The following is a 25,087-nucleotide window of genomic DNA, read 5'->3' as shown; positions in this document are numbered from 1 at the left end:
AATCCATGAAATTGAGCAACACATCCACCATTGTCTTCAACAAATACAGTGAATCAGTTAATATAAACATCTATCACATTGTGTCAATACTGAATTGATGAATATCAAATGCAGCAATAATTGATAAATTAAAATAATACATGGTACCTAACCTCCCAAAAAGACATAAAAACCATACAATTTTGATAAACAAAAAAAACATTTCGAATATTACACAATTTCCTTATTGATCAATGAATAGGGTACTGACCAATTATCAATTTTCTACCTCTCCCCTCCCTTTTAATCTCTATCGATCAATTTAATCAATAATTAAGAGTTGAGCTCATTAAATGATTGCTTGTATAATCAATATTTGTTTATTGTAATAATGATAACATTATAATAACATTATCAAGTTATATTATGAAACGTTTAACAATAACGGATCTATTCAATTCATCAACTAATCCTATAACATGTAAATATCGTACTAATGAAATGGTATGCTATTTTTAGTAAATGTAATTTGGGTTTTGTTTCTTTTTTGTTTTTTCCCACAAAACCCATTCTGATAATACTAATCATCTGCTCACTAGTGACTGACTTCAGGAGACACTTCTGGAGTTCTAGTGAGAAGTCGTTACCAGTGGAGTTCAACCAGGTCTGTTGTGAGATAACAACTCACTGAAGACAATGGTGTATGGTGGCTCAGTGGTCTAATGGTTAAGTGCTCGTGCGCGAAACCAGTAGGCCCTGTGTTCGGATCTTGCGGGGTGCGGGATCGTGGATGCGCACTGCTGAGGAGTCCCATACTAGGACGAAACGGCCGTCTAGTGCTTTCAGGTTTTCCATAGTGGTCTAGCTCCAATTGACTCATGATTTCAATCTGTGAAATTTCTAAAATCTCCACAAACTTCTTCTGAAAATAGAATTTATGATTGTTAATTATCTTTTACAATCATTTCATATTTGTCATAAACGTAAACATATCCTGTTATTTGTGTGTATTGTCAGTCAGTCAGTCAGTCAATCATCTACAACGTAGGACCAGGCACATACATACATCGGTTCAAATCGCCATACCTTATTAGCATAACAAGATGAACACCAAACTCATAGTAGTTAATTCAATCAATGGTGATAATATATAAAAATATAGTACAGGAATGAAGAATTTGTTCTCAGAAAGAAAGATATTAAGCGATTTTAATCTCATACTTGTTTGTATTGTTTAAATATGTGAATAAGATGTGGATAAATAGTTTATGACATTGACTAATTGATAACTACTATAAAATGATTGAGAACCAAACATGAGTAATTCAACTCCATATGAAATCGAGTTCATATCTTCAGGGGAATGAGATACCATTAAGTGACTCGGATGAAATTCAACAATCACTACATGATATAACATGATAAATGGCTGTAGCAGATAGTTACTGATGAACACTAGTCTACTGATTCTTTTTTAAATTGGATATTGTCTCAGATGTTTAACAATATCATCCTCACAATGAGACCTGAGTCAATCAGTCAGTCAGTGATCTTGAGTTCTGTTAGATGTATGCAAGCAGCTATCACTTTCTGGTCGCCCACACCATGGAAAGGGACTCCTGGAGGTACCTGAAAAGAAAATTGAATTAGAGGTGATCTTAGTGACTGAGAGCGTAACCGCAGTGCTCAAGAGACAACTACTTGAAACCGGTCACACACAACCTTTCTGCGCTTAATTTTCGTGTTAGCTCCTTAAATGTTAAGACCTTACCGCTGGAGACGGGGATCTGTGGGATAAAGCGAGGTGTGCATTTTAAGGACTGACCTTTTCTAACACCGTCGTTCCTTGTGGGAAGACAGCATTGCTGTTATGCTGGTTGTCTGGAGGAAATACGTTACTGCCGTCACACCTCCGTACAGTCAGCATTATGACTTCACCTTCGAACTTTGGGTTTGCTGCTTTTAGTCTTACTGTTCTTCAACCGACCTGTCTGGCTTGATAAGACCTTGAGGAACGATTATCCCAGGCAGTATAGCTGGATTGGTTCATAACGATATGCCAGAAGCTCAATATCATGTGAGATCATTTGTATCTATCACTAGAGAGTTTCAAACTAGGATGAAACGACCATCGAATTACGTTCGGCTTTTACCAGTGCTAACACTTTACTCGCTGATGTATAGAATTATACAAACAGTATGAATTAGAGTGTAATGTCATTCATTGTATCAGTGATCAACTTGGTTACTAAACATTCGTATTCGATAGCAAAACCTTGAGATGATTTAACTCTTCAAGTTCAGTTTTAAAAAGTATGTACTACTTTTGACAATAAATATTTCATTATATATATAGAAATGTCAGCTATTGAAATTATATAGTTCGAGTGTTGTTGTTTTTTCTCGATAATCTAGTCTGTTAATGCTTTCACTATGGTGAACTCTCCTTAAAAATAATCCTGTCTAGAAGAGGATAATGAATAATCTTTTTAAATATTTTTTCTCTAAAGAAGCTTTCTATATATATATGGCAGCTAAAATCCTTGTATATCCCACTACTCTTAAACTTCTGATGATCTTATCCAGTACCTATAATCATGTATATGTTTATTAGATCTAATTAATGGCAATTAGAAGTGAACATCAGTTTCTGGGTTATTATCGATTTAATCAACGTTATAAATTTTCATTTTTAACTCATTAATCATAAATATCTCTCTATATACTCCTTAGTACTGACTCGTAAAATGTTCCCTCTTATATGATTATTAATATAGGAGATTGACAAAGCAATAGAAAGGCATTAGGTTGTCGATAGTTTTAAAACATGGATTTTCCCTGTTTTTTTTTTCAAGCGCTTGTCTAATCTACCCTGTTAATTATTGTAAATAAGAAACAAGTAGCAAGTATTGAATAAATCTATGTTAGACAATTGAAGTCTGAATGCATAAAGAGCACTAACTAACTAAGAAAGTTTGCACACTTAAGTTTTAAAAATATTGGTTATAAGTTATTGATAAAAACAGGTCTAGTTCTTGACTCACCTTCAAATTACCAGAACAAATACCCAGTTCTCTATGGTGAAATACTGTTCATAAAGTATTTTGTTTTAAGCTGATCATCTTTTATATGTTAATATGATCAATTAGAACTGTAAAACCCTATTTCCTATACTAAGAATTTTAATAAATGGTCTGTTATCAACCGGTAACTATTTTGATACTGTGATAGTTCTTAGTATATCTTCATATATGATTATGTTCGAAATGAAATTAACCAGAAATCAAGTCTTTTCATCTATTAGTTATTCAGTGTCATTCATTATTTTCCTAGACAATCTGACAGTACATTTTGATGTTTATCTAAATACTCGTACATAATTCTTTCGGTCAACATTTCATCAGACGTTTACAACATTAGCTTGATATTAGTGGACCACAATATGCACTTTGCAATGATTATGCATATGAAAGATAACAGGATTTAAGCTGGAAAGTATACTTTATTCTTCAACTTGAGTGATGTTATACGACCAGTATAAAGACGTTCAAACTGACTATATGTATCAGAAAATGTGATAACATTTAGACTCCAACGGTGGATTTCACGCAACTTTTTAATCGGTTTTAATTACTTTAAAGCAAATCATTTACTTTACGAGTCAGTATATGTTTATCTTTTATTGTGTATAAATAATTTCATTAATAGGTTCTCATAGTTTTTACACTTTTTCACTGCAAACTCTCTTAAATATCAACAAAATGATGTTATCGTGTGAATGAAATCAGCAATATTCTAGGTAACTTGAACGACCTAAGTGTTCCTATTATTCGAAATATCCTTAGCGTCATGATTTCGAGATAAATCATAGTGAATGAAGTATATTTCGTAAAGAATTCGCATTACATGTACATTCTGAATTATTTGCCCCCAAATGCCCTGGTACGGCCGAGAGTGTGAATAGTTCGCTTTCCCTCTCGAAATGCTCTCACATGGCTACGTGCATACAACCACTGCCAGGGAAGTCCTACTCCCTGCCCTCTCATGGGAAGGGGGTGTTGTTTACGAAGTTGAGAGGACGAAAAGCGAATGTCCGGTACTTTAATCAGGTCGGTGGATATGGAGGATCCACTTAAGGCAGTTGGAAAACCCTGATTCCAAACCAATAGTGCACATGAGCTCTAGGATCCTAATGAATCAAATGGCGTATCAACCTTATCATTAGTCACCGGCTACAACATGACTGAATCTCTTGACGTTGCTCCACTGCCTTGTGGATTAGACCTCTAGGTCGATGGTCCCGAGTGTCATCCCCTAAGAAAACCACCTGCCTTGGTCTAAGCATCCAGGCAGTAACACAGGTCAATTACAAATCAAGTGAATTGTATGGCGTATATCTATTCAGTGCCTCTATGTACCAATATTTATGTGTTCAAATAAATAAATAATCTGCATTATTTTGCTTTCAAAATGTATTACTTTTATTATACAATGACAAAATAAACTTTTTCTTCTCAATATTGATCTATTTGAATTGGAGATAAGGGGTTTGTTTATCAACAAGCTATTGTGGAGATAATTTTTTTATCTTCGTAGTTAATCGATTTCTGTTGATGTAATTAAGCATATCAGTTCACCCGTTTATATGTCTATGAATAGAACTCACTTCACGATGAAAGTTATTCACAATTTCATTATTTCCCATTATAATTGGTAATGTTACATAAGTTGACTTGTGAACTATATGAGAAAAATCAATAGAATCTAGGCAATGTAAAGCTTTGCATCAATATATATACAAATTTCACAGATTGAAATCATGAGTCAATTGAAGCTAAACCACTATGGGAAACCTGGAAGCAATGGATGGCCATTTCGTCCTAGTATGGGACTCCTCAGCAGTGCACATCCACGATCCCGCCCCCGCGAGATTCGAACCCAGGACCTATCAGTCTCGCGTCAGGCGCTTAACCAACTAGACAACTGAGCCGGCATCCAATGGTGTTAGTGTCTAACATCAACCAATCCACGAAATTGCGCGACCAACTTCCATTGTACTGAGGTAGATACTTGTCTCTACCCGACACGGATTAGCTCCACTGGTCACGGCTTCGAATCTCGCGGGGAGCGGGATCATGGATGCACACTGCTGGGGAGTCCCATACTAGGACGAAACGGCCGTCCAGTGCTTCCAGGTTCCCAACGGTGGTCTAACATCAACCGGCTCATGATCTCAATCAAAAACTTAACAATCTCCACAACCCCTATACTGATAATCATGATTTGCTTTAATAGATCACCTACCTGTGTAATCGGACACAGATATAATTTGAGTTGAAATCAAATAACTTATAGGGTATAATAATCGGTAGAATACAAAGGAGTGACATCTATCAATATGTTTTAATAACAATAATAGCAATAAGTTTTAATAGTAATAATAATAATAATACTGAATTGATTATTTACATGTGTAGCTCAACAGAATGCACTTGTTAAGGTAAACTAACCGATTGTCTGATTATTCTATTGAATAGTTTCGTGCACCTAAGAGATCTATTCAATGATGATTGCCCTAAATTATGAGTCATAGAGATATGAAATTACTCGTTTAATTTATACGATAATAAACTAATTGTGTACATAATGTTCATACACAGAAAAACAAGTGGTATAGGAAAGGGATTAATGGGTATATGTGCACCTTTTATAGTTGTCATTTTAACAAAAGAAACTTAATTGATTTAATAGATTAAAATATGTTAAAAATGATATATGTCTCTTATTTATAATTTGTAAATGTGACAACATTTACATCACACCAAGTATCGTTCCTTCTAATTTTGTTGTTGTTTTTGTTTTTGATGGCACTTATAAATAATGTCAATTTGTTTAAAGCATATAAAATTCTGTGAGATACATTGTTTTAAACATAGATCACCAACAATAGTTACACATAAATTCACTTTTAAAAGACTTTACATAAATCATCTTGTGGATTAAAATATATTGACAAGCGAACACCATCATCATCATCATCGTCTTCTTCAACAGGTGGTTGTCGTTTCGTAAGAAGTTTTGGGGAATTTGTAAGTAATCTATGTTTACACGGTCTAGGATAGTCTTTTCTTTTGACTAACTATTTGCTCATTCATTAATGTGTATATTTCAGTATTAAACTAATCTTTCTAAACTTTGCCTAATTCATATTAAAAATGTATGCAGTTTAAAATCTCTCTTATACTTTTCATTTTCATTACAGACTGTTCATTTATTAAACTATTATAAGGATATCTATTTTTTCAAGAATGACAAGAGTGACTTACTGCTTCAATTGTTGTAAGTAATAAAGAACTCGATCCTGTGACTAAATGTTTGATAGTAAAATTCGCCAAGCAATATGTTAGAACAACTAATCTCTTTATGATGAACAGTTCCGTTAATTTATCATTGGGTGGTTCATAAAATTACAATCAACATATAATTCCTGTTTTATTTATGGCGTATCTATCAGGGATTCAAATTGTATTTATTTAAATGTACATGATGCTGCTCAACAATTAATGATAATGGTATCTGAATACACTTGCACCAAATAAAATACATAGATGAATACCTACCGATTGTAAATGATAATTCCTTTCTTAGTATTTCGTACTACATTCATGCAAGGGGGACATAGAAAGACAGTACTCTGCTTTGATCGGAAATATTATTGAAATAAATACACTAAAAAAATGACTAATCAGTTAATTTCGATTAGTCAGGTAGATGAATAAACAGTCGTATTATATTTTACACACCAACAATATGAGTCTAAGTACTAGGTGAGAAAACGGGTATCCTGACGATCGACGTCTGTTGTATTTACTTTTAATTCTGTATTTTGTCATTTTAAAACCCTGCTCCGTAAGCCAAACCTTCTAACGAAAGTTTAATTGTAGTACCTGAGGATGGTTTAAAAAGTGAACAATTAATTGTCTTCGAACCTCTTCAATTAAAACTAATTTCTCCTCCTCACCCTTTATTTTTGCATCTTTCTTTCAATCTTCTTTGAATAAATGAAGCTAAGAGAGTATATGTAGGGTGGTGGTTGGAGGTAGTTGACAGAAACCCCAGTCCTGGGTTTCGTGCTATTTAAAACTCATCAACAAGATATACCTATAATCTTGAAAGAACTATTCCTCTCTATTGGCGTTGATCCCTTTTCACTTAGCTTCATATTCACGGGCGTTATCACCACTGCTCAGTGATTGATCAGTCATATAAAGGAAGTATATTTTTAGAACATTTTCCCCGTAAACATTCATCCCTAAAAACTTCTAGTCTTCAAGTTATACACGCCAACTAGTTTCTTTGGTCTGTTTGATCACTGAAGTCACAAAACGTACTTTCTATAAGGATGATAAATTAATGATTCCTCCCAGTACCTCCCTTTTTATTTCAGTAATAGAATGACAGAGTTCTCATACTAAAGAAGCCAAATAATCAGGGTATTATGATTCAGAATACCAGGCTCTAGGTATAATACATAACGATATCAAATCACTGAAATTTGTACCGAAATTCAGTTTCCTTTTGATGAATTTCAAGTAGTCCCAAAACTTTCAGTATTCTACCAACAATCTTAAGGATTCATCGAAAGATTTGCTTGTATTAAATTGATCTTGTTGGATATGTTTTAAATAAAATAGTAGAAAAATATTTAAAATTTCAATAGTTGAGATCATGAGTCAGTTGAAGCTAAACCACCATGGAAAACGTGGAAGCACTAGACAGCTTTTCGTCTTATTGTGGGACTCCTCCGCGGTGCGCATCCACGTGAATTAGTTGAAGTTATACGTTAACACTGTTGGATGCCAATCGGTCCAGTTTTCTAAAAGTTAAGCGCTCGCGTGCAAACCGGATAGATCCTCGGTTGGAATCTCGAGAGGCGAAGTCGTGAATGCACACTGCTGAGGAGACCCACAACAGGACCAAACGACTGCTCAGTACTTCCAGGTTTTCCATGATGATCTAGCTTCAGTTGACTCATGGTGTCAACTATTGAAATTACTATAATATCCACAAAACACCCCTTCTGATAACAATTAAAATGTTTAGTCTCTGTTATATGGAGGATACTCCATAAGAAAAATGTCTAAGCTTAGTTGACCAAGATGATTAAATACTTTTCCTTGTAAGGAATTCATCTACTTTAAAGGTGGTTATTTTTTATAAAACACTCCTTAGATTCATCACTACCATTTACTTATATTTGTTCATTTAAGAGGCATTTAAATTGTGCACGTACTAAATGTTCCTTTGTCAGCTTGTATTTCTTTTTCAATTTGGATCTTCAAATGGATACACACAAAATCTATCAGTGACTTTAGATTTTAAAGAAAAATCTTTTTCAACGTTTATCTGTTTAGAAATGTCATCCAAAGACGCATACCTTTAACTATAAGCTCATGGCTATATTGTCTAATATACTTTGTAACGAATCACATAGTTAGGCACCATTTACTTTAATCTACAAATTTCTTTAACTCAACTAATTTGGTCCAAAACCCTAATGCTGGTTATTTTTGTTTAGAGCCGATCTTTTGAACGTCGTGCTCGGATTGATCTATTTTAATAGACAACATATGTCATTTTGCCTAACAAAGCTGAACTTGTATTCACAGGCTACTACTTTATATAGACTTGATAAATGTTTTGCAAATTATTTTTGTTATAACTTGTGGTCTTGTGCCCTATTATTATATTTAACGTAATGATACCGACAATTAGAGAACAGTAATTTATCGACCGAACCAATAACGCTCAAAACCCGTACGAACAGTTTAGAGTCTTTATCGGACCCTGCCTGTTAAGTCCAGAACACCAATGTAAAACTACATGATATGAATCATGTATTTCAAGCATATTGAGTTTACATACAAAACCAAACAGACCACATCGTACCATAAAATAGAAAACAACATTTTTACAAGATCTAGACAAAATTGGTTGTGAATATGGGAGACTGGATTTAGTAGGCTGGGTATAACTCAAGAACATCAAGTAGTATAATAATAGTCTATGTGTCAAAATAAAGCTTTTCATAAGAGGAACATGAATATGCATATTTTAGCTATTTAATAATTATACAATAAAAATATATGTATCCTATTGGTCCATAAATAGTTCTCAAAAGTTACCATTCATAATTCTCGTCTGGATACAACAATTTTTAGAATAGAAAAGTGATTTAGTTGTTCACTATTGATCGAAAAGTTATCTGTTCAATAAAACTTACAGATTGGCATGTATAGAACTAAACTCATTCATATCAGCAGCCATAACTTGTGGTCTTACATAAATAGTCTTAAACAATAGCCTTATTGAATGATTTAAAAATACTCAACCATTGGACTTGTCAATAAAAACTTTGTAATTGGTAGTTCATTCTCGTATGGTTTATTTATCATATAGTGAAATATAAAACAAGTTTTCCCTCTAAAGATTTTTTTCACTAATTGGACAAAGCATATTGTAAGTCTTCCATCATGCTCGTCAGAACTAAATTTGGAGATAATAAGACTGAATTTTGAGATAAATTGTCAACCGTATCGATCAGCAGTATCCTCAGCATTGCGCATTCATAATCCCGCCTCGCGAGATTCCAACCCATGACCTATCAGTCTAGCGCGCAAGTGCTTAACCACTAGACCACTGAGCCGGTATCCAACAATGTTAATATCTAACTTCTAAAACTACAAGTGGTTATATTACCATTCAGAATTAAGAAATGACTATGCTATAAGGTTGCATGTTAACGAACAGACGAACATCTGTTTAACGTCACCAGTAGTATAAGTTACTGAATGCAAACCATCATGTTCTTAGAAAAATTCTTTAAGTTTCCCATTGCATAGATTACATTTTTGAAGATGAATTACATATTCCTTCTGTGCATACGCTACTGTATACTGATCAGGTTAACAAGCTTGATAATAAGAAGATTAATAATTAATATTTTCTGTTGACTCACAATTATACGTCTACATTATTTTACGTTATCACACTTATTACATTCTGTTTGAAATGTTTGCTTCTCAAAGCCTAAGAAAAAGCATGATGGGTTATCATCCACAGACACAGAAACCATGCCATCTAACAGAAAAGGTAATGGCCGATTAACTTTATTAACTGGATCGAAAAATCGGCGTATAAGTGGTCGCCATCATAGTGTACAGTACAACAAAGAAAATGAACAATCTACTAAAAATGATCAAAATTGTTTGGATCCAAATAAAGTTGGCAAAGAGAATTTGAATGTTGGTTTACGACGCAATACTGTCTGTAGTACTACTGGTGCTTTTAAATCGATTAGAACACGTGGTTTGATGGAGTTGAGAAAGTCTAACAAAAATAATAATGTTGAACAAACGAAGAAACTAAAGTCGGGTAATAAAATGTTTTTGAGAAATTCGTTATTAATTTATTACTCGTAACATAATTTTTGTTCTTTTATTTATGCCATTTATGTGAAGTTATCTAGTTTTTGGAGATGATTTACATCAGTGCATAACACAAACTGGATGACAGCCCCTTGGAAATAGATAGTATCAGAGATTAGTTATATCGGGACTCAGTAGTAATGGACCAGTCAGACTCAAAGCAGAATCAGAATTTCAGATTATGTAATAATTGTTTTTTGGTCATTCAGTTATCAGGGTTTTGTGATTTTAGTCAATCTTTCATATGGCACACGTTTTGTCGGTGAATATACCTAATCGTTGTCAACTCAATCTCAGCCTACAGATCAGTCGTTCTAACAAAAAAATGAATGAAATTTATTTCGTAACAAGTGACAAATGATATGCGATCTTATTTTTACTCAGCTGCACCATCAGTACGTATCTTACAAGGTATTGAAATTAGATCATTGGTCAGGGATCCTGTTTTTAATTTATGCGATATAAAATCAATTGCAAGATTTAAATCACGAGCTGATATTATTTTGGCCATCACTAAATACCGGGGAGCACTGGATGGCTTTTCCATCCTAGAATGGGACTACTCAATGGTGCGCATCCACGGCCTCACCATAAGGGGTCAAACCTATGACTTACAATTTTGAGAGCGAACGCTCAACCTCTAGACTGATCTAGCTAAGAATACTTCATAGTTGAAAGCATGAAGATTCTAAGATTCTCACAAACACCGTTGTACTTGTTATTACATGATTGTTCTATTATTTCACCTAGTTATAATGATTATTTAATTGACTTCTAATTAACTGATCGTTGTGGTTCGAGTTCAGGAATACATGGTTGAATAAATTAATAGAATAGGTTAGAGGAATTATCAAATAGTGGCGATAGTTTCTAAAGTTGTAAAAGGTGTTCTTTTATAAAATACACTACTTGTCTTTTCAGTCTAGACGAAAATGAAACCGATTAATTTACTTGTATGTATTATTCCTCATACATACAGGAGATTGTAAAGATGAAATAGATTTTCTGTTGTGTATCATGATTATGGACACTTGAACACAAATATTTTTTACTAGATATTATTCTATGATAAATACTGTTCGTGTATTATGGGTCGCTCTCATTCTACATTTCGTTCACATTATTCTTTAGAAAAATCCAAGTCTATAGATGATTCAGTAGTAGGATTGATACATTTTCGAAAGCTTACTCTAGATGATAATAATCTACATAAGATAACGGATTGGAATCAAATTCAGATTAAAAGTGAAGAATGTGTTTTCCAATGTCAATCATATGATCAAATAGTTGACGAACAATTTACAGGAATAAGTACTAGTCAGGAAAGTGATTTGTACATATGCAAAAAGGATAGAAGATTGATTAAATGGTCTGTTTTAGAAAGCACCAAAATGATGACAGCGTTATTCTTTGATGAATTACCAATAATTTTTGAAAAAGAGATTAACAATGGAATAGCAGGAAATGAAATTCTTTCTGAATGTTATTGTGATAATAATAACAATAGGTCCAACGAGAAAGTAAAACCATACTATAGTCATCGTTCAGTAATTTCACTGCCACGATCTGCAGCCGATGAACAACATTTGGGAGAATTTCACTTAAACCATGAACGCGTAAGTTAGTCTTTGTTTTAAGATTTAAATTAAATGTTTCTTTGAGGTTCAGTAAGAAAACGTTTTGTAATAAACACGAATGCATATGGATCAAGCGATATAATTTAATTGTAGCTATTAGTTTGAGTTAATTACACAATCTTTTCATTGTTTAAGGAGTTATCAAAGACCTTGAAGATTGTAGTTTAACACTTAACTCTAAAGTGATTCATTCTCGAAAGAAGCACTTGTTTAACTGTTTGTCTGATATTTTTGTGTCTTAAAGGAGTTTTAATGTAATCGGATACACACTCGGGCTATCATGAAAAGTCAAGTATGATCGATGTTACTGTACGAACAAAATATTTGAATTTCAACTTCCGATTGAAATCCCACTGAATAAAAAGGCTGTAGTGTCAGTCATTATTTTAAGCTTATAATGGGTCTTATTCTAGTTTTTGGACAAACTAATCTATTCATTCTACTTGAGTCATATGTGTTGACCTTGTCAATCTATTCGCTTATCATCCTTGAGTGTTTTTACATGAGCGTATATGTGTGTAAACATCATATCCCATGACTCATCACATATCTGTAGTTTATTCTGTCTGCCTATAAATATTACGTAACGCCTGACTAGAAATGGAGTTGGCTTACCAGCCATCTACCTTGCGCGTTATTTTGCTGTGTTCTATTACATTCACTTAATATACAAGATATACGTATTTAAAGGCCATTCTCGTTAATTGACTTATCTAAATTCCGTTACTGACTAACGTGATTTAAGTCGATAATTGTATACGAGGATAGGTAATAACGTACATTCATACGATCTAATTAGAGTCAGATCCACGGGCCACTAAAAACCATCACAATGAAGGTTACTATTTTTCAATTATTTGAAAGGAACGCTATTTCTTGACAAGCAGCAAGTAGTAGCTTTTTACAGTTTTGCTTAAATAATCTTCACTATACTGTAGTAACAAGTGATCTGAGATAAGGATAATACAATAAATCCTACACACTTTTAAGTTCAGGAATTCTGGTTAAACTATGTAGTTTTTTAGATTGATGGTATCAATCAAATCTGTGATAATTAATTTCTCATGTGCCATCAGTCTTTGTGTTACATACACATCTTTCTAACGTTTATCAAAAAGACTGAATTATAAATGGAAACGATAGTCCAATAGAGTGACTTCAATAATATGACTTATCTATTTCTTTCATAATTGTAAAACGTTTGAAGAACCTGGGATCACTCCAAATCCAGTCGATTTCCTCTGAGGGTGACAAATCTTTTATAGAACAAATTTTATGTAACCAATGTGTAATTAAACTTAGATCAACCTGATAAGCAGAGTTGAATGATGACTAGGAGTGAGATCAAGGATTCATGTTTCGTCTTATTCAGGACTCGTCAGCTGAATGCGCCCACATCCCGGAGTTGATGTTCACCCCGGAACTTTAACCCAGTACTTTTCGCTCCAAACGCCACCGAGTTGTCAATTTAACTACTAAGTCCAAATAGCTACTGGGGTCTGTGATAAGGTTGAATTTTCATTTATTTGTATTGGTTATTTGAACCATCCCATTGATGCTTAGGACTGCAAATGATGTTGTTTAGGTTACCCTGTTATTGCCACCAAGTCACAGATGCACACATATCGAGAGATACTGGTTAATTATAGTCTTAAACATCAATCGAAAGATTCAAAAACCAATGCAAATGAATTTATATTAGGTTTTTGATAGAAAAGCTATTTATGCATGTATCACAATGTGTAATTGTATATCCAGCGTCAACATTGTACATATAAAACTGTATTTTGGATATTGAACAATGGACTGTGTGTTTTATCTTTCATATTGATCTGTATTTAGTAAATAATCACTATTTTTCTCATTTTTTTCATGGCTACTCGCCCGACACACAGATTTTTCGTTACTTATTCATCCAAGATTTGAAAGCGGCTTCGTATTATCAGGCGAATTTCTTGGGACGACATGGTTTGACAGAAACTGTAAGAGCAACTCTCTGCGATTGGATGATAAGAGTGAGTTTAATCATTAATAAGATGAAGGTCGTTTTTAGAGATCTCGTTTAATCGATGGATTATTTATATTCAGAATTAGCACTAGTTGGGAAGCAATTTAAAGTCAGGATTGTGTTAAAATCCAAAATAACTGGATTTGAAAGTGTGGAGAGTTGAATTCCAACCCAAAGGTCGGACAGTATTGTGGTCCCTACATGAGCTGAAGGTCCTATACTATCCTGTGAATAGGGTTCATAGGTCCTAAATTATGAATGAAACAGCCGTCAAATCTCCCTAGTTTTTTTGTAGTTTTTCAAGTGATGCCAGTTTGGGATCAAAGTAGCATAAAATATTTTTAGTATTTTAAATATTATTCCCATCTAAAATCTTTCTATGAATAACAATAATGTCTAGAACAGAACTTGTACCTTTTAGGTTTTATTAACGCCAATAATGTATTTCAAAAGCTTCATCAACACGATGTTTACCACAACACAATTGTAGTTAAACTGAACTGATGAATTGTACTGGACGAGTCACTAATTAAATTACTATAATCATGGCATTACAGTATATTTTACTTTTGAATATTTACTATAGCCTAGTCCCTTTACTTGCGATTCTTGTGTTTTTGCAAATACACACAAACATAAAAAATAAGCTGAATATGAATTTAAATGTATAGAAGTAATTGCAACTTACATAGCGGACTACTCTCAAAAGACAAGACTATAGAAAACTTGGAAGTATTTATCAGGTGTTCTACCATAAGTTGGAACATCCCACCACTATTAATTATAAAATCATAAGCAGGATTATACGAAATCATCCTTAGCTAATGTAACTAAATAAAGTATCTTAAGACTAATGAGTTAGATTCAGAAAGTTCTTATTTCTGACTTCAATTAATTAGTAACAGAGTGAACATTATAGAATAATATCTATAGGTTACTATTTCATTTATGACATTTTTGACTTCATAAGTCACAATCCGTCATAAGACGTATCTCTAACACATTCAAAGGAACCACCTATATTAATGTGAATAAAACTGTCCTATTCAATTTATGATATTGAATAGTGCTCAGTAACTTAGATTAAAAATTTAACAAAAATTACTTCAGGAACTTTACCTTTAAGTGAGTTATCTTCCCGTATCCATAAGGAATACTATTCATAGAAACATAGTGGAAGTCTTTATGCAACTGATGGGTTCATTTTAGGAAGAAATAATGCTAAGCTATTATGTTGTAACGTATAATTAGTGAAGTTTCAAAATCTGAGATGAACAATCCTAAATAATCCGAATGAAATGAACGATGACTTGGTAGGAAAGCCAATTGATTATTTTGTGCAAAATCCCACTAGCGTAGTAAAAAATGAAAATCATGCATTAAATACATTATCCACACATCTTCCTTCAGTTGTCCTTTACATGCTCCATGATTCTCCTACTCCCGTTGTCATCACAATTGCTTACTAATTCCGTTCCTGTTCTCGTCAATTCAATCTTGTGCTGTCAGGCATTCTAGTTCCGATTGGTGTTACATACTACTAATATCTGTCAGCATAAGTAGCGTGACCATCAACAAGTTAACGAAAATATTAACACAGAACTGCATCAACTTCATATTGGGTAGAAAATGATTAAATCTAATTAAGTTAATAGCATAGAAATAGATTACTCAGATTATTGAACGAATGTTTTTCTACCCTCAGTCAATGAAGTTAGTTCAGATTAACATGTTTAAATAAATAAAAGAACATCCAAGCAAAGCATACCAAATCTTTTCAATCAGAATACATCTTTATAGTAATGGATTCTAGTCATTCGACTTCATATACAGTATTCTCCCAGTTTGAGTCACTTAGCTAAATGATCTCAATGTGAATTTGATTGCTTACATCTAAACAGTACTATGGAACAAAAAAGATAGAATTGTTACCTGTCCATTTAATCACTTATGCTTTAAATTCCCATATACATTATCTTTTGTTTCAATTCTAGGTACAACAGTATTTAAAGTTGCGCACAGAGTCATTGCATCTAGCTGTCAGTCTAGTTGATCAGTATACCTGGAGACAAATAACTTTATATCCGTCAGAATACCAGCTACTTGGTGTTACAGCAATATTTATTGCTGTAAAATTCGTTGAACGCTTCCCTCCAGCAACTAAAATTTTGTGTTATTTAACTGAGGATTCGTATAATTCTAAACAGGTAACTACTAAATTGACTTGATTAAAGTATTTTATTACTTATTTGATGTATAATAATAAGGATAATCATACAAATTACCCAGAAAGTGCAGATTTGTGTACTCAGGTTTGATCCACATACATAGAATGAATGTTATTGATCCTATCCGGTTTTCAACTGGGTGTAGATGGAGCTATACAAACGTGGTTTGATAAGGTGTCTTTTCAACAGACTCGACCGTATTTGTACCAATGACGCCATTGATGATGATGTTAAGTTGTTAAATAAAACGTTAATAGAAAATGGCTATCCTCTGAAATTCATAAATAGATGGAAAGTCCATGGTTCAGCGAGACCTACTGTAGCCTCGGTAGAGAAAAAGCCTGTCTACATCACCTTACCATTCAGAGGTGATTCAAATAGCCTTTTACTAAAACAACGACTTAAATCAGTCATCAATAAAACCTATTGCGCAGCAAAGGTCATCATCAAAGAAAGAACAAGGTGCATGCTTCATTCAAAACCTAAAGTACATGGAAACGATTGCGTCACATCCCACTGTGTTTACCAATTTAAATGTGTGTGTGGTCACACATACATAGGGAGGAGTAATCGTGATCTCAACATTAGGGTGAGTGAACATGTACCCAAATGGCTTCAGAAACAAATACAATCAAGCGACCCAATAAGAGCAGAGGATAAACATCCATAATCCTCTATTGCTAAACATATAATTGAAACAGGTCACAAGATTGATCTAAATTCAGCTTTTGTAGTGCTGTATAAAAGTGTAAAAGGGCGTATACTAAGGTTCATTGAAGCCTTAGCCATACGAAAATTCAAACCCCTTTGTGTATTCAAAAACAGTTTGTTCTTACCTTAAACCTACCCTGGTAATATTGACTTATTATCCAGAGTGATTAGGTTTCGCTTTGTGTTCACATTATTATTATTATTACTCTTATCATTATGCTTATCTCCTCTTACCCCGTTTCCTGTCTAGTTGACCTTTTATTTTTATATATAAATGCTCTTAACAAGTATATGTGTGACCAGATTGTTCGAAATGTATTGCGCTAATATATCACATAGTTCTGATAATCTTCGTCTTCTAATATATGTGTGACCAGATTGTTCGAAATGTATTGCGCTAATATATCACATAGTTCTGATAATCTTCGTCTTCTAATATCATTATCGAAATTTATCAAAGGAACTAATTGTTTTAAATAATAATGCTGTGTGACTACTGATGTTTGATAGGTTGTTTTTAGGATATCAAATTTGTAGTGTTATCAACAAAGTGGTAAAATAACACTCCCATTTAGATAGTTTACATAAGATGTTCTCTTCAATCAACAGAATCTACCCTACTAACATGTGATCACTTTCATCTCTACAAGGACAAGTAAATGTAGTTCAAAATGAGTGTATTATAATGTGATTCAGAGTTTGTATTACATTTAGTTTCAATAGTTAGTAATAATTAACTGTGAATTGCTGAAAACTGTGGTCAATTACCTCACCGATTTTCGTGTTCCAACCAGCTTCTCAGGTATCTTCAATTGTAGTTGAATGACTTGTCATCTACATTACAATCTATCTCATCAACATTTCGATTCATCCGTCTGATCACTCCAGTTAGATCAATAAACTTTAAACAATTTACGAGGGTAACTTTCATTCTTATTTTATTTGCATGTTTAGACTAGTAGGTTTTTCAGTCACTGCACAAAAGTTGAGACTTATGATAGTAGTCCATAAAGGATTAGTTGTAAAAAGCTCACAGAAGCAGTATTTATAAGCACAATATCTCTTAGTCATTACTTACGTTAGAAATTGTTTCCAAGATGCCTAGTAGGTGGAACTGGTTCTCATCTAAGCTCTCCCATGGCTGCTTCTGAATCTGGTGTTCTAACATTCGAAAAAAAACACAGAATAATAAATGATCATTAAAATTGAAGCAGCAGAAGTAAAACATATTTCAGATACTTTTTCCTGACAGCCTAGTATGGAATTCTCCACGTATATAACGCCATATTAGGGCGAACGACTTGCCTGGCCCTTCCAGGTCTTCAATAGCTCTTAAGCCAAAGTCAGTACGACATGTAAACAATGAATCTAGTTTGACCATTCTACTTTACTTTGTTTTTCTACTTACAAAGGTGCTAGATTTTGAATTTAAAATGTTAGAAGCATTGGATTTTGATATCAATATACCCTTACCGCATCACTTTTTAGATCGTGCTTTTGCAGCTTGTAATGATCTAACTCTAACTGGCAAGGCAAAGGTAAGATTTATCTTAAATACAGGAATAAAAAATTGATTACATTCGGTATCTTTATCAAGTTATTTTTACGTACGATAGGTTAACTATGATCGGTCCATGATACAGAATATAAAAGTAAAAGAACTCTGTAAACTCTTTATAGTAAATATTCATGTATTCTCTAGCGTTTAATTTCGATAGATAATTCTGGAGTTCTAGTGAGAAGCCATAACCAGCGGAGTTCAACAAATGCCGAGTGTAAAGTAGCTGCCCATTCAATACATTGGGAGGTGACTGAACGATATTATGCATTGGTAGCAGTTAGACATGTATACAATTGTACACCGGCCCTACGCTCTAGAGACTAAGTGTACGTGCGTGAAACTGAAGGTCTTGGGTACGGACCCCTTGCTGTGGGATGGTAACTGTGCACTGCTGATGAGTTCCGTACTAGGACGAAATAGATGTCCAGTCCTTCCTGTTTCTTACTGGTTTTCTAAATAATAGTGAATAATAATGACTAATTATAAGGATGTTAACTATGATGTAATAAGATAACGTTTATTTAGATACTGTAGAGAATTTTTTTGGAAGAGTTAGTACTGGAACAGAATAGCTTAATTTGACATAAGTTAATATTGAGCAGATTTCGTCGATACTGGCACTTGGTTAGATTACGCCTAGCAGTGAAATTCAAGATGCGTGTTTCATCCGCTGATGCTCGTCAGCTTTACGTATCTGGATCCTAGTGTTTATGTTCATATTAAGGCTCATGACCTTTCACATTCGACGTCGGAATAACCACCTACTTGTTCAACGGGTATAAGGTTACTTGTAAGGGTTTGTATTTTCCCGTTTGAGTGGTTTAACAATTTGGTTGACACACGAGCGCAGATACTAATGTAATAAGAGCAGTAAGCTGGAACAGAGCTAGGGAGGTCTAACCAAAACAAGGGATCAGTTCTTGAAAGTCATCGACAAACAGATGGAGAATATCTGGTTGGGTTCCACGTGATTATCATAATCAATGGCTGAAAACTTTGGGTGACATGGATTAAAGTCTTCTGCAATGGTGCAAATACATTCATTCTTTGTACTTCCAGAGTCTCTAAATCTCTTTATACTTTCACCTGTACCCTTTTTTGTACTACTGCTGAAACTGCCACTACTTCTTCTACTCTGGGGTTCGTTTTCACAATTTTTCATCACTATGCTAATGTAGTGTGGCAACTTGAACCGAAGAATATATGAACCGGGTTTCGTGTTGCATGTGACTAACTGACTGATGTAACAAAAAGAAGCTTGATTTTGAGCCAATTAAACCGCTCGATTTTACCAGAAATTTAAAATTTTTGGATAGATATTTAGATAAGACAGTTTTGTATTTCAATCTTCAGCTCTTCCAAGATCTATACTGTTGGAATTCCATTTGATTTTGGTGATGAATTCTATGCTGGAGTTAAAGTTTGAGTATATAATAATCGACTCATCTCCGTTTAAAACTCTCCATCTACATGTAACCTTAAACCTCATACGCTTCAACGTTACCTACGTATCTTGTGGTGAGCATGATAATGTTTCGAGATCCAATTATAATTAAATAAAACTAAGTGAAATAATGATAAAGTTAATTTGTTAAAAGAGACTCGTTAAATTTCGCTTTTACTAAGACCTGTAAATTATTGACGCGGAACAATAAAAGTGGCAAGAAAACACAGAGCTATACCTAACAGTCAATTCAACTAATGATTGTCATGTTTAGTTGTTGGATAAATGAGATAAAATAAATACTGTGATTTCATCGAACTAACAGATAAGTAAGACAGAGTTCCAAACAAGTATATGTAAAGTTGGTGACTTACAACGTAACAAAATTTTGGTCCGAATAATAACCAATCCTTAGCCACAACTTCAACTAACATAGTTATTCTCCCGAAACTGAACTAGTCTTTTGACCAAGGATATCTTAGGAATCCGAGTTGGTCTCCATAGGAAAGAAAACATGATTCTTTGAACGACAGGAAGATTACAATGGCTTAGTGTTTAATGCATCAGGGTTATCAGTTATTAGGTTGCTTGTTTGAACTTCGCTTCTACTACAATTTGAGTAGGTCTAATGCAAAATGTGCTTCTTGTGATAGAACATATTAACATGAGTCTGTTTACTAAGTTGCACTGAAATTTTAAAAACCCGTGTCTTGCAATTAGATTAGTTTAGAAGTATAGGCATTTTTGTATTCTGACCTAATAATAATAATAATAATAATAATAATAATAATAATAATAATAATAATAATAATAATAATAATAATAATAATAATAATAATAATAATAATAATAATAATAATAATAATAATAATAATAATAATAATAATAATAATAATAATAATAATAATAATAATAATAATAATAATAATAATAATAATAATAATAATAATAATAATAATAATAATAATAATAATAATAATAATAATAATAATAATAATAATAATAATAATAATAATAATAATAATAATAATAATAATAATAATAATAATAATAATAATAATAATAATAATAATAATAATAATAATAATAATAATAATAATAATAATAATAATAATAATAATAATAATAATAATAATAATAATAATAATAATAATAATAATAATAATAATAATAATAATAATAATAATAATAATAATAATAATAATAATAATAATAATAATAATAATAATAATAATAATAATAATAATAATAATAATAATAATAATAATAATAATAATAATAATAATAATAATAATAATAATAATAATAATAATAATAATAATAATAATAATAATAATAATAATAATAATAATAATAATAATAATAATAATAATAATAATAATAATAATAATAATAATAATAATAATAATAATAATAATAATAATAATAATAATAATAATAATAATAATAATAATAATAATAATAATAATAATAATAATAATAATAATAATAATAATAATAATAATAATAATAATAATAATAATAATAATAATAATAATAATAATAATAATAATAATAATAATAATAATAATAATAATAATAATAATAATAATAATAATAATAATAATAATAATAATAATAATAATAATAGGCAATTGGTGATTGAAAATTATTCTCTGCTTCTCTCCTAAAATTTTTAGATAGAATTAGTTTGTCGTTATCTTTTCGAATTGAACTTAACTGAACTATCAACTGCAGGTACTTTAGCTAGTGTAAAATGCGCAGCTGGCGTCTACTTGGCACGTGAACTTATACGATTAGAGTATGAAAATGGAAAAAGCGAAACAGATGATATTCGGATTGAAAATAATGGCAGTTTGGGTTTATCAGTAACATTTGAAACATGGCCAAAAGCACTTGGCCTAAGTATGGGACATGAGGATGTTACCAATCTATTGCCAATGGTACTTATATATGTGCAAAATATTGTACGAACTTTACCAATCTCCAATATAAACAACAGAAATTACGAGGTAAGTAATAAATTCAAATAAAAAATTTCACAAAAAAAGAAATTTCGAAATCGGTACGTTTAGCACTAAAGGGTTATTCTTAAATACATATAAGTAGCCACAAAATCGTATGTATTAAGTTTTAGAAAAGGGGTGCAGCAATACTGCTTGTCTCAATTATTTATGTTATTCACGCGTCACTATCTGTTCGAAACGAAGAATGAGTGAACAGTCACTTGTTGACTAAATAGCAATAGGGTGATACTGATTTGTTCTAATTATTATGCATACAAGTTAACAGATCTCGGTGAGCGGAAACTACATTATACAATCAAATAACCACTTGGTAAACATTGGTGTATATCGGTTGATTACTGAGTGTCAACTAGTATCATCCTTAGGTGATATGTAATGTATTGAGTCTCTGGATTGAGGAATGTTTCAGAGCGATACAAAACCAATCATCATTATTTTTAGACGTTAAGTATTTAGTCTGTTGTCAAGACCCTATAATCACCCCACAGGCTTGTTGCCACTTGCAAGCATTCATAACTAGGAATCTATGGAAACTCATGCTGTTTCAAAGAGTTGAAGATGCATCACTTATCATGAAATTGGTTATCATTTGTTATTTAGCGAATAATTTGTAGTCATACTCAGTAATGAGATGGAGTCTGATTAACCAGTGGATCAAACTGAATAACGTAGATTCGAACCATCGGAAAGCTTGCGAATTATGTTTGGAGGATACTTTTTCTTGATTCGATTACCATTATAAGACTGATAAACGAAGTGAAATTCACTATCCAAATTTCGGAGCCACAGTTACTATATTAGGGTTAAATGATACTATCTACAATGTCTCAAACTTCTGACGTATTATGATGTTGAAACTTCAGTGAAGAAAATAAGAAGTTACAACTTTATTGTTCGCTCGGCTACGATCATAACAGATAGTTTGTTCGAATGTAATCAGTAATCTTCACTGTTATATCTACCATCGAGATGGGTTGGTACTTAAAATGATAGGCTTTCGTCCAATGTATCTCAGGTTGAAACCCATCTGTGCCTACTATTCGGTTCCAAGAGCCGAGGTGTATCATTAACCGTCACATGAGAATGTGTGAAGTTGAGTACACTGATATTATGTACAACTTGATGTATATATTACGATAATACCATGTAATAATTAATATACTATGAGTATACTCATTGAGCCACTTCATTTTTACCGCTCATACGTTTTAACTAACTGATCAGATGGTAGAGATTAAGCACATGTTTATTTTACTAATATTTATTTACAGGCTGCTTTTCATAAATTCAGTAATCGAAGCTATGGCCGAATAGCTCAATCTAGTTTGCTTTTGGACGCTGATTATGATTTCATTGTACAAGATATCAGAAGAAAAATGACATCCAATTCGAAGCGGACAAATATGGACTGTCCTGAAGAAGGTCGGAACGTACAACAAACAACTTTAAGAATGAACATGTGATAATTACAATTAGTCCCCTATTATCCAGATAGAAAGATTCAAGATCAAAATATTCAGCTCGATCGATTACACTTGGACGAAGATGCCAAGGAGAAAAAATCTTTATTAATAGTTAAATTAACATTTGCTTCTCCCACCTGTTTATTCATCCGACGTTCTACAATACATATTGTTGCTTTTCTCTGAAAAATTACTTTACTGCATAAAATTGTAATAACTTCGATTCGTCGAATTCGTTATTTTCATCAACTACCTACCTTCTTTTTTCTTTTTACTGAGTGGCATAATATATATATTTTTATCATTTAGTGTGTATATTCCTGTTGAATAGAACTGTAACTTAGTGGCTTGTTTATTCACTGTAAAAAGATGTTAACGATCCAAGAACTTCGTTCGTTGTTTATACCCTTGCGTAAGTACATCATCACTTGATTGAATTAGGCATATTTCTTAGTTTGATTTAGTGATAATATTTCAAGTCAATATACTAGCAGTTTGTAGAAATGTCCATGACTGATTTACAGGCTAACAATCACAGCAACCAGTTTAGAATTATAAATTTAAATTTACAATTCATCACTGCCATGTTGATCTGGTATCATTTTAAATGGTAAACTTATTTTAATTAGGAGAGCCTAATAAAGTTCGACAGTATACCTCTTTTTATAATTTGTCAATATCCTTGTATAATTGAGATTGTAAGAAGTTATTCATTATGCTTTATTCAAAATGTAATGCTGAAGGTGGCTGTTGAGTCGGCTTTCGTAGAACTTCAACAAAGCCTCCAGAGGCCCAAAAGGAGCCGAAGAGTCCTAGCCAATCAGAGCATGATGGAGCATTCGAGAATTCCAACGTGGCGTGTTACTATTGGTATGGTCATTAGCATAATATGTCGTTAACGGATTGGCAGAAATATGGTGTTGATTTAACAAACGCTAACATTTATAAATACCCATGATTTTCTGTAAAAGAACGAACCTTGGAGTAAAGTATTTTCTCTCATACTTTGCGTCTTCTCCCTGGTGTACAGGTCGCTGTGTAGTTCTAGGTTGCGGGTTACCAGAATAGCTTAGGAACGAATATAGCGTTCAATCGACAAGACTTATCAGTGGCAGTATCATCCATTAAATAAAGTGCGCCAGTTGTAGCAAGCATTATATTGACCAAAGTGGATTCCCCTATTATTTGTGTATAGATGAGCATAGATTATTAGTGTGAAGATATAACATATTGCATCAATATGCGTAGATAATTATGGAGAAGAGTTTGATTGGGAAAATGTAGAAATTCTAATTCGAAAAAATAAGGATCGTAGAGGATTCTTAAGAGTTAATCCGAAATCACTAAGAAATATCGACGGTGACCTGACTTATCAATTTACACAGGTAGGGTAAGTTAGTCAGGTAGCAAGTTTCCAATTGGACATGACAGTTAGCAGGAACACAATGATGAATGAATAGTCAAATAGATCAATTCTATATGACATAATTCCCGACGATGTAGTTCAGAACCCCAATGAAGGCTTCACAATTCAACCACGCA

The 25,087-nt window shown here is 32.6% G+C and overlaps 1 protein-coding gene across 2 annotated transcripts; it reads left to right on the top strand.

Annotated features, from left to right (window-relative positions):
• Positions 1–363: 363 nt before the first annotated feature.
• Positions 364–24,962, top strand: CCNB3_3 (G2/mitotic-specific cyclin-B3). 2 transcript variants are annotated; one of them, XM_051215387.1, is made up of 8 exons: positions 364–483; positions 10,068–10,413; positions 11,598–12,082; positions 13,999–14,118; positions 16,106–16,318; positions 18,463–18,588; positions 21,735–22,067; positions 23,354–23,781. In XM_051215387.1, exons 1-8 carry the CDS (start codon positions 481–483, stop codon positions 23,543–23,545), a joined length of 1,818 nt encoding a protein of 605 aa, XP_051063966.1. In that variant the 5' UTR covers positions 364–480; the 3' UTR covers positions 23,546–23,781. The 2 variants fall into 2 exon arrangements, with proteins under 2 accessions (XP_051063966.1, XP_051063965.1); XM_051215386.1 differs by lacking the exon at positions 364–483 and adding an exon at positions 5,729–6,068 and having other exon boundaries at positions 23,354–24,962.
• The last annotated feature ends 125 nt before the right edge of the window (positions 24,963–25,087 follow it).

The sequence above is a fragment of the Schistosoma haematobium genome (assembly GCF_000699445.3).
Source record: "Schistosoma haematobium chromosome Unknown HiC_scaffold_420, whole genome shotgun sequence".
Taxonomy (NCBI): Eukaryota; Metazoa; Platyhelminthes; class Trematoda; order Strigeidida; family Schistosomatidae; genus Schistosoma; species Schistosoma haematobium.
Note: the sequence above shows the minus strand (reverse complement) of the source record. Positions and strands in the feature narration are given on the sequence as shown.

Excerpts from the sequence above, each read along its gene's own strand:
- CCNB3_3 (XM_051215387.1), top strand. Across the intron at positions 10,414-11,597 it reads AACGAAGAAACTAAAGTCGG|AAAAATCCAAGTCTATAGAT; the intron begins GTAATAAAATGT and ends ATTATTCTTTAG. Across the intron at positions 16,319-18,462 it reads ATTCGTATAATTCTAAACAG|GTGCTAGATTTTGAATTTAA; the intron begins GTAACTACTAAA and ends CTACTTACAAAG.